Source organism: Carcharhinus amblyrhynchos, chromosome 29, assembly GCF_965287045.1.
Source record: "Carcharhinus amblyrhynchos chromosome 29, sCarAmb.v2.hapA, whole genome shotgun sequence".
Classification (NCBI taxonomy): domain Eukaryota; kingdom Metazoa; phylum Chordata; class Chondrichthyes; order Carcharhiniformes; family Carcharhinidae; genus Carcharhinus; species Carcharhinus amblyrhynchos.
The window spans coordinates 22,087,427-22,101,587 of record NC_137352.1 but is presented as its reverse complement, the minus strand read 5'-3'; the positions used below and the strand labels follow the sequence as shown (position 1 = coordinate 22,101,587).

Genomic DNA, 14,161 nt, shown 5'->3' with positions numbered 1-14,161 from the left:
TGAAGCCTTTTGTCTGTAACAATGGTCACAGAGGATGAGCTTTAAGCTTGGTGATTAACTGCAGAATATGTTTCAATCATCTGAGGGAAAACAAGTGTATTGTTGCTGACAATTTAAGTTATGGAATGGTGGAAGGTTGGTGGAAAATTTCAAGTTTTGACTGTCCACCATGTTTTTTTCTGACTCTGAACCATATCAGCAATGGAAAGCTGAAGTTGAAATATGGACCCGGGTTATTTCCATATCGAAACTGAAGCAAGATACAGCATTAACATTATCGTTAGCATCCAAAACGACGTTATGCAAGCAGAAAAGCTTTAATTAAAGCTGAGGTTTTGAGGAGAATTCGACAAGCTCTATGGCGTCTCATAAGGCATCGGGGATACAGTTTCAGCAAGGAGATATGGTATATTATGAAAGAGAAGGCCAAAAAGAGTGGAAAGGCCTGGCAAGATAATAGAGAGTAAAAGGGAAATAGTAACTACATAACACAGTAATCAGATTGTTTGGGTCTATTCTTCATGGTCGATTGGTACAGACTATACATTCACAGGTTCTGAACAACACATAGCAAGTGAGAAGACACTTCACATACATGCATTGAGTCAATATAAGGAGCAGATGATGTTAGGCATTAGATTGACAGACTAAAAAACAAGGTAATATTGAGGCAGAGGATAATGTCATTTCTGCAAAAAGGGCAACTGCCTAAAACAGGCACAAAGGTAACATATATATCAGAAGGGGCCAGTGTGTGGAGGGATGTCACCACAATAGGGAGAGCTGGAAAAACCTCTGGTAAATACCAAAAATTGGTTCACCCATGGAGTGTTCTTGTAACAATCGGTCTCTTTGGGACAACGTTCATTCAACAAAGAATGTAACTGAGGAAAGGCTGAATAGGTCAGGCCGGTATGAAAGAGAAGGGAAATCTCTGAAATACAATAGGTTGACAAATGTCAGACTGTTTCACAAAAAGAATTGTTTGCTCTACGAAATTACCAAATGTTTTAAAAGAGGAGATGACTTATGTAATAATGAAATTAAAAACTAATTTCTGTTTTATAATGGCTTATGTACAGTTGGTAAAGGAATTATATATTTGGAAATGTGAGATAATTTATTTCTGTTTAGGTTCAAAAGAATGTTTTTTTTTCTTTCAAAACTTTAATTTAAAAACGAAGGGAATTTGTCAGTGTACTATTAATCACAGTGTATGGCAATTATCTTGTTAAGGGAATTGCTTGGTGAACATGTGACATTGATTGTCCTATAAATAGAGATTGGCTGGAACACTTTGGATGGAGAGCTTCTTGTAAGTTAGTAACACTGAGGAAGTATCTCACAATAAACTGGCTTGAACTGAAAAGACCAGTATGGATTGATTCTTCCATCGCAGCCACTTGTTGTGAGTAACAAGAACTCCCCTTCAATTATAATGCCATGGCATCTTTACGTCTACCTATGAGAGCAGATAGCCTGTGGATTAACATCTTATGTGAATGTGGCACCATGAACGTTTAAAGCCCACCCTCAATACTCCATTGGAGTGTCAGCCTAGATATTTGTGCTGACTCTCTGGAATGGGTGAGAGAGTTAGCAACTGAGTCACAGCTGATACTCAAAAAACATTTACAATGTTCCTACTACACCTGGTGACAAGGGCAAGTTTCGTAACCATTAGATTGATTTTTTTTTCCACAAAAATAGCATCCTTTTCTTGTACTAATCTAAAAATAATTTCAGTACTGTCTTAGAGTGCAACTTGCTTTCCAGCTGTAGCCATCTAAATATAGAACAAAACTGATCATAATTCCATCCAAATTAACCATTTTATAACAAAGACAGATTGATGGCATGGAAGATATGTCAGAATGCGGCAATGGGGTTACTCTATTGAGACTAATCTGAAGAACATTATTGCTGCAAAGTTTTAGACTGAGTTTCAAAGTGTATATAACCTATGCTATGCAATCAGGGTTGCTCTGCTACAACTTTTCTCAGAGTAATCTTGAGGTGAATTCAGACTGATTTGTGCCTTTGTCTCTTACAGTCCGCAGTTGTTGGCTAGTCTGTGTCGAGGTTCCGTCAGACACTGAAGCTCTGCATGGAACCAACATGAAACTCACCTGCATTTCCTGTATGAAGAGAGAAGAAGTGAATACAGACACCATGGTCGAATGGACCTACGTCAGTAATGATGGGAAGGAAATATCTGTATGTTTCAGAATAAACACAAAAGTACAGATGCAAATAGATTATATGCTATAAAATTCGACCTTTTGGCTAAGATCAAGTGTAGTATTGACATGCTGTACTTGGTTGAAGTCATTAGGTTACATTTTAGCTTCATTTGAAGCAATTTTTAAAAGCGGCATCTCGGCCTTTTGGCTAAGATACAAATCAGATCAAGCCTTGGAGGAGCAGTAACGCCTACTCCAATCAGCTTGGATCATGTAGAACAAGCCCAAGACAGGGGATGAGAACCCAATCTTGTTAGATTGGATCAGGAATGTCTCAACTTGTTGAGGCTCTGAATTGGACTTGATTTGATTGAATTGGACTAAAAACAAAAACAAAAAGAAAAAATTGTAATAAAAATCTATTAAATGTATTGGTCAGTTTTCATAACTAAAAATTATACAATGAGCCAATGAAAGCATCTTGTTCATGTAGCTTACATTGAGCTTTTTCATAAAAAATGATTGGACCAAATTCAATCGATCAGCTAAAAGTATAATATTGACGGAACACCATTTACTACTGATTCTTTCCATATCGTAATTTAATGAATACTGATTTGTGATTAAGAAAACAAAGAACAGCACAGGAACAAGTCCTTCGACTTTCCAAGCCTGCGCCGACCATGATGCCTGCCTAAGCTAAAACTGTATCCACTTACGGAGTCTGTTTCCTTCCATTCCCATCTTATTCATGTATTTGTCTAGATGCCCCTTAAATGCAACTATCATACCTGCTCCCACCACCTTCCTGGACAGTGCATTCCAGACATTCACCACCCTCTGTATAAAAAGACTTGCCTCATATATCTCCTCTAAACTTTTCCCCACGCATCTTAAACCTACGTCCCCTAGTACTTGACTTTTCTATCCTAGGAAAGAGCATCTGACTATCCACTCTGTCCATGCCACTCATAATCTTGTAAACCTCTATCAGGTTGTCCCTCAACCTTTGTCATTCCAGTGAGAACAAACTGAGATTATCCAACCTCTCCTCATAGTTGATGCTCTCCAGACCAGGCAACATCCTGGTAAATCGCTTCTGTGCCCCAAGTTGATGAATTCATGGGAACCACCAGACATGGTGGCACAGTGATTAGCACTGCTGTCTCACAGTGCCAGCAGTCTGAGTTCGATTCCCATCTTGGGTCACTGTCTGTGCGGAGTCTTCATGTTCTCCCCATGTCTGCATGGGTTTCTCCGGGTGCTCCGGTTTCCTCCCACAGTCCAAAAGACGTGCTGGTTAGGCGCGTTGGCTATGTTGAATTCTCCCTCCATGTACCCAAACAGGCGCAGGAGTGTGGCGACTAGGGGAATTACACTGTAACTTCATTGCAGTGTTAATATTTTTGACACTAATAAATAAACTTCAAAAAACTTTAGATAGCTCATTGCCAAGACAGAGAGAATGACGGCTGCATTACAGCGCAGCTGGATTGGCATTCTGCAACATGTGATCTCGGAACCAAGTCAAAAGGCCATTTTATTTGATGAACAATGCACTGTTTAACCAGAGCTGAGGACTGGCGACACTAACAGGACAGCAGGCAAAACACCTGACCCATAATTTCATTTCCAAATCTCTGCTAGCAAAAAGCTGTTTGAGGCCTTTGCCACCGACTGCATCTGTTTTGTCCTCAGTATATTGAGGAAATTCATATTTTGGAAGATGAAGTTACATACTATTGACATAGAAAATACACATCAACTGTAGGTCTCTTAGAGATGTACTGTTTTGGACACCAAAAAATAACCAAGATATTAATTATGCTCAGACTTAATTAATTACATCCTTAATAAGACTTTCTTTTAATTCAAAGAAACTGATTGGATGGAAGTTTTATAATCAATTGTAAAAATCCCCACATTAAACAATTTTAATGCTATCATTTCAAAAGCTATCCGTGGCTGGCACAAGTTATGATTAAATTGGCAATCACATTCTATTTCAGGGTGGGCTATTCTTCTGTCAATAAGTAAGTTGAATGAAGAGGATTACTCTGTACCTGCGTCTGATGTTTCGGATCTGACAGACCTCAATACCAAAAAAAGAAAAACATTCTATCTTCCAGCACTGAGGTCTTTCACCTGCTTAAGCAATGGAGGACAATGTCGTAAACACAATTTTAAAAAAGCACGTCCTTTTAAAACATCATAGCCTGGAAATTCATCAGCTTCCATTCTGAGGCACCTCAGACGGTAACAGCTGACAAGTGGGCAGCTTGGGAAGGATGGGTTTACCATTGTGATCGGGTTGGAGTTAGATCACAAAAGAATATCACAGGTATCTGCAGTATTGTTTTTGGGGAGGGCCTCAGATCTCATTCAGTGTGTGCGGGAGATGAAGAGGCAGGGGCCACAAGGTCAGTGTCAGGTGTGAGGCCCAAGATTTTAGGATTGACAAGCAGTGATGTTTATGGTAAGTACCTACCTTTAGGTCACAATTGTGGATCAAAGTTGGAAGGGAGCAGAAGCAGCCAAGACCCTTATTTACATATGTTAATTGCTTAACACCTTCTGATATGGGCAAAGGACGTAGTGTTTTGATTGATCTTTACCAAAATGGCAGCCAGGATGGCCTGCAACGTAATGCTGGAAACAAAACAGCACCTGTGGCACTGAAAACCAGGGTATTATGGAGCCAAGTCTCTTGCCCCATGGGGGACAGACTCTTCTGGTGAGTGAGTAAATGAGAATTATGATGGCTCTGAGCTTTACAAATAGAGCAGATTCCAGGCTAAAATCACAGGTCCAAGCAGAATTATCTGGTATCAGCGAAGTGGTGATATAATTGTCTTTAATAAGTATCCAGTATTTCCTGATAGGAAAAGTAGATGCAACTATCAGAGAAAGAATAAGATCAAGAGTAAGTTAAACCTTGACGTCCCTTTTTCAAACAGCTCACTGAAAATCAAAACCGAATTTAAAAATGTTTGCCTATCAAATGGGAATAGAGCCTATAAAACAGATTATCCTTATAATTATTAACAATTAGAAACATCAATTAAATATTGAAGGAAATATATTAAATTCTTCTCTTGTGGCCTTCAAATTATGTAAGTCATAATTTGGTACACTAAAATTTGTGAATTGATTGTGATGTAAGATTATTAAGGCTTTTAGAATGAGGCAGAATTCACTGAACATATCATTTACTCAAACAAAATCTTTTAAAATATCTAAGTCAATGCAGTGGCCATTCTGATTAGTCAGTATATATTTTTACTCTATTGTGTAGGTTATTTAATGAATATCTACAGCATAACTTAAACATTTCATTGCATGTAAATGTATAGATTAATGGGGATGTTGGGTTAGTGCTCGTCACAGAGGAAAACATACTGCTGACAATATACCATGGATTACTCCCCAGCCAGTTGTGACACAGGTTACATTTTTAATCTTCATGTCTGATGGATCAATGTAGAGTCAATTGATGCAGCGATAGAGAGAAAATTTGCTTCAGACAGTAAACTTGATATGCAATCAGGTCACAGATGAAATTACAATCTTCTAACTGATTGCAATATCCAGTGTCCCATGAATATATTTTGTTACATTACTAAAGATGTCTATTAAATTACTGTAGGTATAATTTGCAAATATATTACTGCTTTAGCTTATAGTGGTGCTTCAAATGGCCTGTATTTTAATTTCTGTCCATATTTCAATGTGGGTTTTGGTGGTCTGTATTCTTCAGTTTTGACCTTCAGGAATATTGAAGGGGCAGCTCCATTGGTTTATCAATGTTTTATTTAGCAAGTCCATACTTATATCATTGTATGAGCTTTTACTCACCATGCCAGCCCTTTGGTTAAAAGTCTCCAAAGCTTCCCAGTGGCTCAGCTACTTGGTTGTGGAATTGAGACTGATGGCAGGTTTATGCTTGGTTACATAATTTCATTGTGGTGATAGTTGAGGTGCTGGAATCAACTTTAAGGGCCCCGGGCTAGGGAATAGTAAGGTCGATTTCCCTGGTCCTCATCACTAAACTTAGTCCTGGGTGGAAGGAGTGTTATATCTGTGTGCGAACATTAGGTGGAAATGGGATCTGGCTCAACTGTAACTTTACTCCATGGTCAGTCTCTCTATATTCACCACCTTGGTTTATTTGTGGTTGAGACAACTGCATCTCAGCAAGAATTGGCACCTTTAGAGTAAGGAGTGGTAATACTGAGAGGAAGAAAATTCTTAAGTATAATCAAAGCAAATTACAGAAGATACTTGGTATTTTGAAGTAAAAACAGAAAGTTTGAGAAAAACTCAGCAAGTCTGGCAGTATCTATGGTGAGAGAAAGAGTTAATGTTTCAAGTCCAATAAGATTCGTCTTCAGAATTGAAGAGTTCTTTCAGTTTTTATTTAATTCTAAAGTATAACTTTGGCATTTTAGCAGTTCATCACCTGATGAAATCTGTGTCTTTGTGACAGATTTATGAGTACAACGGAGAGCCACGAGAGGTAAAAGGACCTTATCAGGGCAGACTTCTGTGGAATGGAAGTAAAGATCTGCAAGATGTATCCATAACCATAGTGAATGTTACACTTAACGACAGTGGTCTGTATCGGTGCACGATCAAACGGTATTTTAATTATGAGATGCACAGACCTTCTGTGACAGACGTGAAAGAGGTGCAACTAACAGTGCATGAAGATGGTGAGGAGATTAAGTTCTGTGCGCTGAGAATTGCAGAATTTAATTCACAGCACTGATAATATTTCAACCTTTAAAAGCTACATGAATTTTGAGCACCCCGCAATGGGGAAAGACACTTACACGGTGCTGTTCTCAGCTTTATACGTTTGGAAGCTCAAAACTCAGTGTCTGTCCTGTGCTGATCTCAACTGAGGTAGCAATTTGGTGCTGCAATGGGTTCAATGCCTTTGAGACAAAAATAAAGCAGGGAGGTCTTTTTATTTGCTACCCAGTGACTTCCATTTTGTCCATGGTGGAACAGGTTCCTGATACTCTAACAGTAGTTTTGGTTTTCTTTACCAGCCTTGATCTTCGGTGACTGTCAGTGTGGAGTTTTCAACTTCTCCCCATGTCTGCATGGGTTTCCTCCCACAGTTCAAAGATTTGCAGGTTGGGTGGATTGGCCACGCTAGATTGCCCCTTAGTGTCCCAAGGTGTGTAGGTTAGGTGGACTAACCATAGTAAAATGTATCCAGGGTACGGGGAAAAAGTGGGGGGTGGGGAGGGACTTAAATAATATACTTTTTCAAAGAATTGATGCAGCCTTGATGGGCCAAATGACTTCCTTCTGCACAGTAGCGGTTCTATAGAAAAATAAGCAGAGTCGAGGGAAGAGATTTCCAGTCGTGCATTGGAAATCCAAATTTAACTTGAATCTAAAGACCCGGACGTGATACCAAACTATATGGAAATCAGAGATTAGAACTTGAATTCTCTGACCTCGTCTACAGCTGGGATTCTCCAGTCCCCTTGCTAAGTGCCAAATTCTCCATTCTCTTTGGCAGCAGTGATGGGTCATATGGCATCAAAGAATTCCAGCTAGATGATAGAGCAGGGTGGAGGGGAATCAAATTCAAGGTCTTGATGGGAGAATGAGAAGGGAATAGGAAGTGTGGAGGATGAGGTATACAATTGCTGGTACAAAGGTGAGAGCGATGCAGCCGGCAAATTTAAAGACACTTAGCTGCCTACCCAGCAGACCCTCACTTTGGTTTAACAGCAGGTTTTATTTCCCCCCAAGGTATGGGAAAAACAGACAGCCAGGGTTAAATTTGAAATGATGAATAAAAATACGGCCGAGAGCTCATTACAATATTTAAATTGCCAACCCACCTTCTAGAAGTAGGTTGGCATCCATTTCTCCTTCCTGTTTTGTTAATGGGCAGGTTAGATGTAGGTTGGGTCAGGGAACAGACTATTAAAAATTTAATACCCTCCCCAACTCGATCCAAACTCAACAGTTTTCTGGGATTAAAATTTGCCCCACAATTTAGGCTCAAACATAACCACTTTTACTAGAGACCAAAAGGTTACAATGCCCTGTGAATGATGCTTTGGCAAGAACAGCATCTTGCCAGGAGGGTGTATACGGAAAGGAAGTACCATCATTAAAAACGAAAAGCTAGGAAATGCCAAGCCAGCTCCAATTAAATTTAAGAGAAACTGAGTTTGAGAATAGGGCTAGATTCTGCTGTCAAAATATTGATGGGGCAAAAGGCACCGCTGGTATTCATACAGAAATGGTGCAGCAACATCAGGTGAGGAATATGGTTAACAAACAAATAGCCAAACGCTACTATCACAGTTACACCATCAACTTGTGGAAGTGGCATTTTGCCTCACTATTGACATGTAATGACTATGGTGAAATAGCTGTGTTTGCGCAGTAGATAAGAACTAAATGTACTGCAGATATTTAGAGATAATAATTTCAAGTGTAAATACCTTTTAAAGCTGTAATAGCTACTTAATTACCTCTTTGACACAGAACACTAACTAATACAAGTGTAGAGATCTTGTACCTTCAAATGTTTTGAACGTTTTGGGGAAGTTTAATAATGTATAATATTAAGTTGTTTTCTTCTCCCCCTCCTTTTATCTAATATTTTTCCCCCTCTCTTTCTCAACCTGATTTGATGTTGAATTTACACCCTTTACCTTTCTTCTCAGTTTTTCCAGTTTATTTCCCAATCTTTAAATCTCATTTTTAAGGGGAGCCCAGGTTATTTTCTTTGTTTACTCAGGTCCAAGGTACCCCTATTGCAATGCCCTGCCACGATCAACTCACACTTTCAATAACTTTGTGGGTAAAACATTATTGAGATAAAGAATGGAGAAGCAAGATTAAATAATGACAATGCCATTAGATGTCAAGCTATTGCAACATGAAACACAGAAACTAGGAGCAGAAGTAGGCCATTTGGTCCTTTGAGCCTGCTATGCCATTCAATATGATCATGGTTGATTGCCCAACTCAATAGCCTGTTCCCGCCTTCCTCCCATATCCTTTGATCCCTTTTGTCCCAAGAGCTATGGTGAGTCATATAGAAAAGGGAAGTTCTATGTTTGACCTTAGGCCTTTGCTATGACTGATGAGTTCAGCTAAGCAGCCATTGTGACATCCTCAGTCCTATCCACCTTCAGCTACTTCAACAATGACCTTTCTTCCATCATAAGGTCAGAAGTGAGGATGTTCGCTGATGATATATTCAGCACTAATCATGGCTTCTCAAATCCTGAAGCAATCCATGTCAAAATGCAAGAAGGCCTGGACAATATCCAGCTTCAGGATGGCAAGAGGCAAGTAACATTTGTGCCTCATCAGTGCCATCTCCAACAAGAGAGAATCTAACCATCACCCTTGGCATTCAATGGTATTACCATCCCTGAATCCTCCACAGTCTATGCCCTGGTAATTATTGTCCAAAAATTGAACTGAATGAGCCACAGAAACACAGTGGCTATAAGAGCAGCTCAGAGGCGAGGAATACTGTGGCAAGTAACTCACCTCCTGACTCCCCAGAGCCTGTCCAGCAACTACATGGTATAAGTCAGGAGTGTGATGGAATATTCCCCATATGCCTGGCTGAGTGCAGCTCCACCAACACTCAAGACACCCAATACCATCCAGGACAAAGCAGCCCTCTTGATTAGCATCTCTTCCAGAAACATTCAGTCTTTCCACCACTGATGCATAGTAGCAGTAGTGAGTACAACCTACAAGATGCATGACAGCAACTCACTCAGAGACCTTAAACAGCCCCTTCCAAACCCACGACCTCTACCACCTGGAAGTTCCCCTCCAAGCAACTGAAGGGCCTGACTTGGAAATATATTGCTGTTCCTTCACTGTCGCTGGGTCAAGATCAGGGAACTCACTCCTTAACCATGCCGTGGATGTCCCTACACCACATGAATTGTAGTGGTTTAAGAAGGCAGCTCACCTCTACATTCTCAAGGACAATTAGTGATGGGAAATGAGGTGGCCTAGCCAGCGACATCTACATCCCATGAATTAATCAAAAAAAAACTACTGCAGCAGCCCTGGTGCCCAAGAGGAGAAAAGGGAAAACAGTGAAAGTTTTTTTTTAAAGTTTATTTATTTATTAGTCATAAGTAAGGGTTCCATTAACACTGCAATGAAGTTACTGTGAAATTCCCTTAGTCGCCACATTCCAGCACCTGTTCAGGTCAATGCACCTAACCAACATGTCTTTCAGATTGTGGGAGGAAACCAGAGCACCTGGAGGAAATTCATGCAGGCACGGGGAGAATGTGCAAACTCCACACACATAGTGACTCAAGCCGGGAATCGAACCTGGGTCCCTGGCTCTATGAGGCAGCGGTGCTAACCACTGTGCCTCCGTACCACCATAAAATGACTGCCTCACTGATGATCATGGAATATACGTTCATAATGTGGCCAAACAGGTTGATCATCAGTCTGTAAGTCCTTCCAACAGCAGTGGGCAAGAACGGGAGAGTTTCCTGGTTCAGCCATACTGCAGTACTTTGCCAAGCGTAATCATGGACCCATCCAACTGAAGTCAACAATCGCCAATGCCCTCTTAGGGCATGGAACCTGAAGGAGGAAGAGATGTTGGATGGGAGTGGGATCGGGCAGATTAAGTGGAAAGCGTTGGGAGTGTTGCCAGCAATGGTGCAATAACACACTCTCACTTTCATGTATTGAGAAGGAAAATGAGAACAGTTGCAGCTATGAAGTTGCAAAATTCTCGAGCTGATATCCTACATAACAACCACACAAAAAATTCCTTAAAGTCTCTCTTGGTTGAAACACCTCAAGTAAATCAGAGGCATTAAGTGTCTAATAATTTGCAGGTAGCCATTGATTTTAGCCATCATAATCCCAGTTACAGAGAGATCTCAGACTAAATAGGACAAAAGTATAGTAATGAAACGTATGTCTTGCACTCTGCGTATAACTCGTCTAGCATTCAATTACATTTCATGCTTTCAACTTGAACGGGACCTATCCCTACCACGCTAAGTGGGAAAACAGGTTTCCCAGAAAGTTAGGATTTAGAGCCTTGATTCTAAGACATGTCTAGCTGAATAAAGGAGAGGATTTCACATTGAATAAGCTTTAAAGCTAACTTGCTTTGCTTCCATTTCTTTCTAGCCCTTGAAGATTTTACTTCATACATTTCAGAAATCATGATGTATCTTCTCCTTGTTTTCCTCACTTTGTGGCTTGTTATAGAAATGATATATTGCTATAGGAAGATACTGAAATCAGAAGAAGCTGTACAGGAAAATGCGTAAGTTACCTTAGGACACTGTACATATGTTATTTGTGCACATATTGGTATAGGCTAGTGGGTCATTGTTTTTGTAACTGGTCGGCGCAACATCGTGGGCCGAAGGGCCTGTTCTGCGCTGTAATGTTCTATGTTCTATGTTCTATGTTCATATTTGAGTATGAGTTTTTTAAGATACAGCTAAGAAAATGTAATTTTTTAATGTCACTTCTGATATTCAATAGATTCAGATGGGGTAGGAGGTTTAGGGAGGATTTGAGGAAAAATTTTTTTTACTCAGAGGGTGGTGACAGTCTGGAATGTACTGCCTGGAAGAGTGGAAGAGGCGGGATATCTCATCCTTTGAAAAGTACCTGGATGAGTAGTTGGCACATTCAGGGTTATGGAGCAAGTACTGATAAGTGGAATTAGGTGGGCAGGTCAGGGCATTTCATGTGTCAGTGTAGACTTGATGGGCAGAGGAGCCTCTTCTGCACTGCAGCATTCTGGGAAGCTAAGGATCGACTAACATTTACCATCATCATCTTCAGCTAACTCAGATATGAACTATATTTCTATGGACAGAATAGAGTTAGTCCATATTTGTTCATTGTTATTCACTGGCTGCAGAACACCGGCACAATGAGTGTAATTTATATTCAGATGGTTCAGAACCAACCGTATCTCCAGCTAAATCAAGCCTCTCTATTGTCTTTTCCAAACTTGTAGTTTCACAATCTCATTTGAAAGGAAGTGAATAGTTACAGTTTTCTTTTTCAATATGTTAATCAGAGGTTACATTGCTCTTGGGACCCCAGTGCTGTGCATGGATTTAATAATCGTGGCAAAACATCATTTAATGCCATTTTAAAAAGTCATGTTTTTCATAGCCAATGTTTTAATTGTGCTGGGGGCCTATGAGGAGCTCAGTAGGGAAGAAGAATGAGAATTGACATTTGGTCGACTCCTATTGAATCTGTTAAGGGGTTGGCAGCAGCCAGGGCCTCTCAATCAATTCGGGGGGGGGGGGGGGGGGGGAGAACAACCTCTTCAAAATAATCATATTCAGGCACTTTTAGAGAGGCTGTTCTATTGACATTCAAATTTTCATTTTTTGACATAAAATATACCTTAAAAGAAAGGCATCTCAGACCAAATCTCATGATTGCGGATTAATAACCAGCGTAAAAACCAGTAGTCCAGGAAACAAAGGCTGAGAAATTTGACCCTTTAATATCATTGCAAGAGCCTGTCTTTGATTGTGTTCATTGGCTCAATGATAATGAGGCCTGAGCCCAGTATCACCAGTGGAGTTCCCCAGGGATCTGTTCCAGGACCCTTGTCATTTTCATAAATGACCTAGATGAGGAAGTGGAGGGATGGGTTAGTAAGTTCGCTGATGATACGAAGGTTGGTGGTGTTGTGGATAGTCTGGAGGGATGTCAGAAGTTGCAGCGTGACATAGATAGGATGCAAGACTGGGCGAAGTGGCAGATGGACTTCAACGCTGATAAATGTGTTGTGGTCCATTTTGGCAGGACCAACGGGATGCAGGAGTACAATATCAAGGGTATGAGTCTTAGCTGTGTTGAAGAGCAGAAGGATCTTGGGGTCCGGGTCCATAAGACTCTGAAATCAGCCTCGCAGGTGGAGGATGTGGCCAAGAAGGCGGTGTACTGGCCTTCATTAATCGAGGGATTGCATTTAGGAGTGGGGAGGTAATGCTGCAACTTTATAGGATCCTTGTCAGACCCCACTTGGAGTACTGTGCGCAGTTCTGGTCACCTCACTACAGGAAGGATGTGGAAGCTATTGAGAGGGTGCAGAGGAGATTTACAAGGATGTTGCCTGGATTGGGAGGCATGCCTTAGGAAGATAGGTTGAGGGAGCTAGGTCTCTTCTCCCTGGAGAGACGAAGGTTGAGAGGCGACCTGATAGAGGTTTATAAAATGTTGAGAGGAATAGATAGGGTGGATTCTCGGAGGCTATTTCCCAGGGCTGAAATGGTTGCTACGAGAAGACACAGGTTTAAGGTGCTGGGAAGCAAGTACAGAGGAGATGTTAGGGGTAAGTTTTTCACTCAGAGGGTGGTGAGTGAGTGGAATTGGCTGCCGTCGGTGGTGGTAGATGCGAACTCGCTGGGGACTTTTAAAAGTCTTCTGGATGAGTATATGGGATCTAATGGCATTGGAAGTTACAGGTAGTTCTATGGCTTGGTAGGTATAGATGTGATCGGCGCAACTTGTGGGCCGAAGGGCCTGTTTGTGCTGTAGTGTTCTATGTTCTATCACATGCATCTCAGGTATGCTTTAATTTCTAGGCCACTCCACTAGGATCTAGTCTGCTCGCTAGACTGAGAGTCAGGCACTTAAAATTATTCTTTTAAATTATTTCACTTCCCTCTGCTGTAGTTTGTTCAATAACATAAATGTTTTTTTCTGGTATCACAAGTAGGCTTACATTAACACTGCAGTGAAGTTATTATGAAAATCCCCAAAGTTATTCTCCTTATATTGCTCAGTTTCAATATTCCTGGTTCCTTTCAGGTGACATGGTGGCACCGTGGTTAGCACTGCTGCCTCAGAGCACCAGGGACCCGGGTTCGATTCCAGCCTCGGGTGACTGTGTGTCTGGGTCTGTGTCCCTGAGTCTGCGTGGGTTTCCTCTGGGTGCTCAGGTATCCTCC

At 40.9% G+C, this 14,161-nt stretch overlaps 1 protein-coding gene across 5 annotated transcripts in view; it reads left to right on the top strand.

Moving 5' to 3' along the window:
- scn3b (sodium channel, voltage-gated, type III, beta) overlaps positions 1–14,161 on the top strand; it is a 44,833-nt gene that overhangs the window by 17,110 nt on the left and 13,562 nt on the right. For 4 of the 5 annotated variants that reach the window (XM_080214620.1, XM_080214619.1, XM_080214618.1 and 1 more), the window contains exons 2-4: positions 2,054–2,217; positions 6,670–6,895; positions 11,358–11,496. In XM_080214620.1, coding sequence (XP_080070746.1) covers positions 2,054–2,217; positions 6,670–6,895; positions 11,358–11,496 — 529 coding nt within the window. The remainder of the gene's footprint in view (positions 1–2,053; positions 2,218–6,669; positions 6,896–11,357; positions 11,497–14,161) is intronic. The other variant, XM_080214622.1, reaches the window with a different exon arrangement.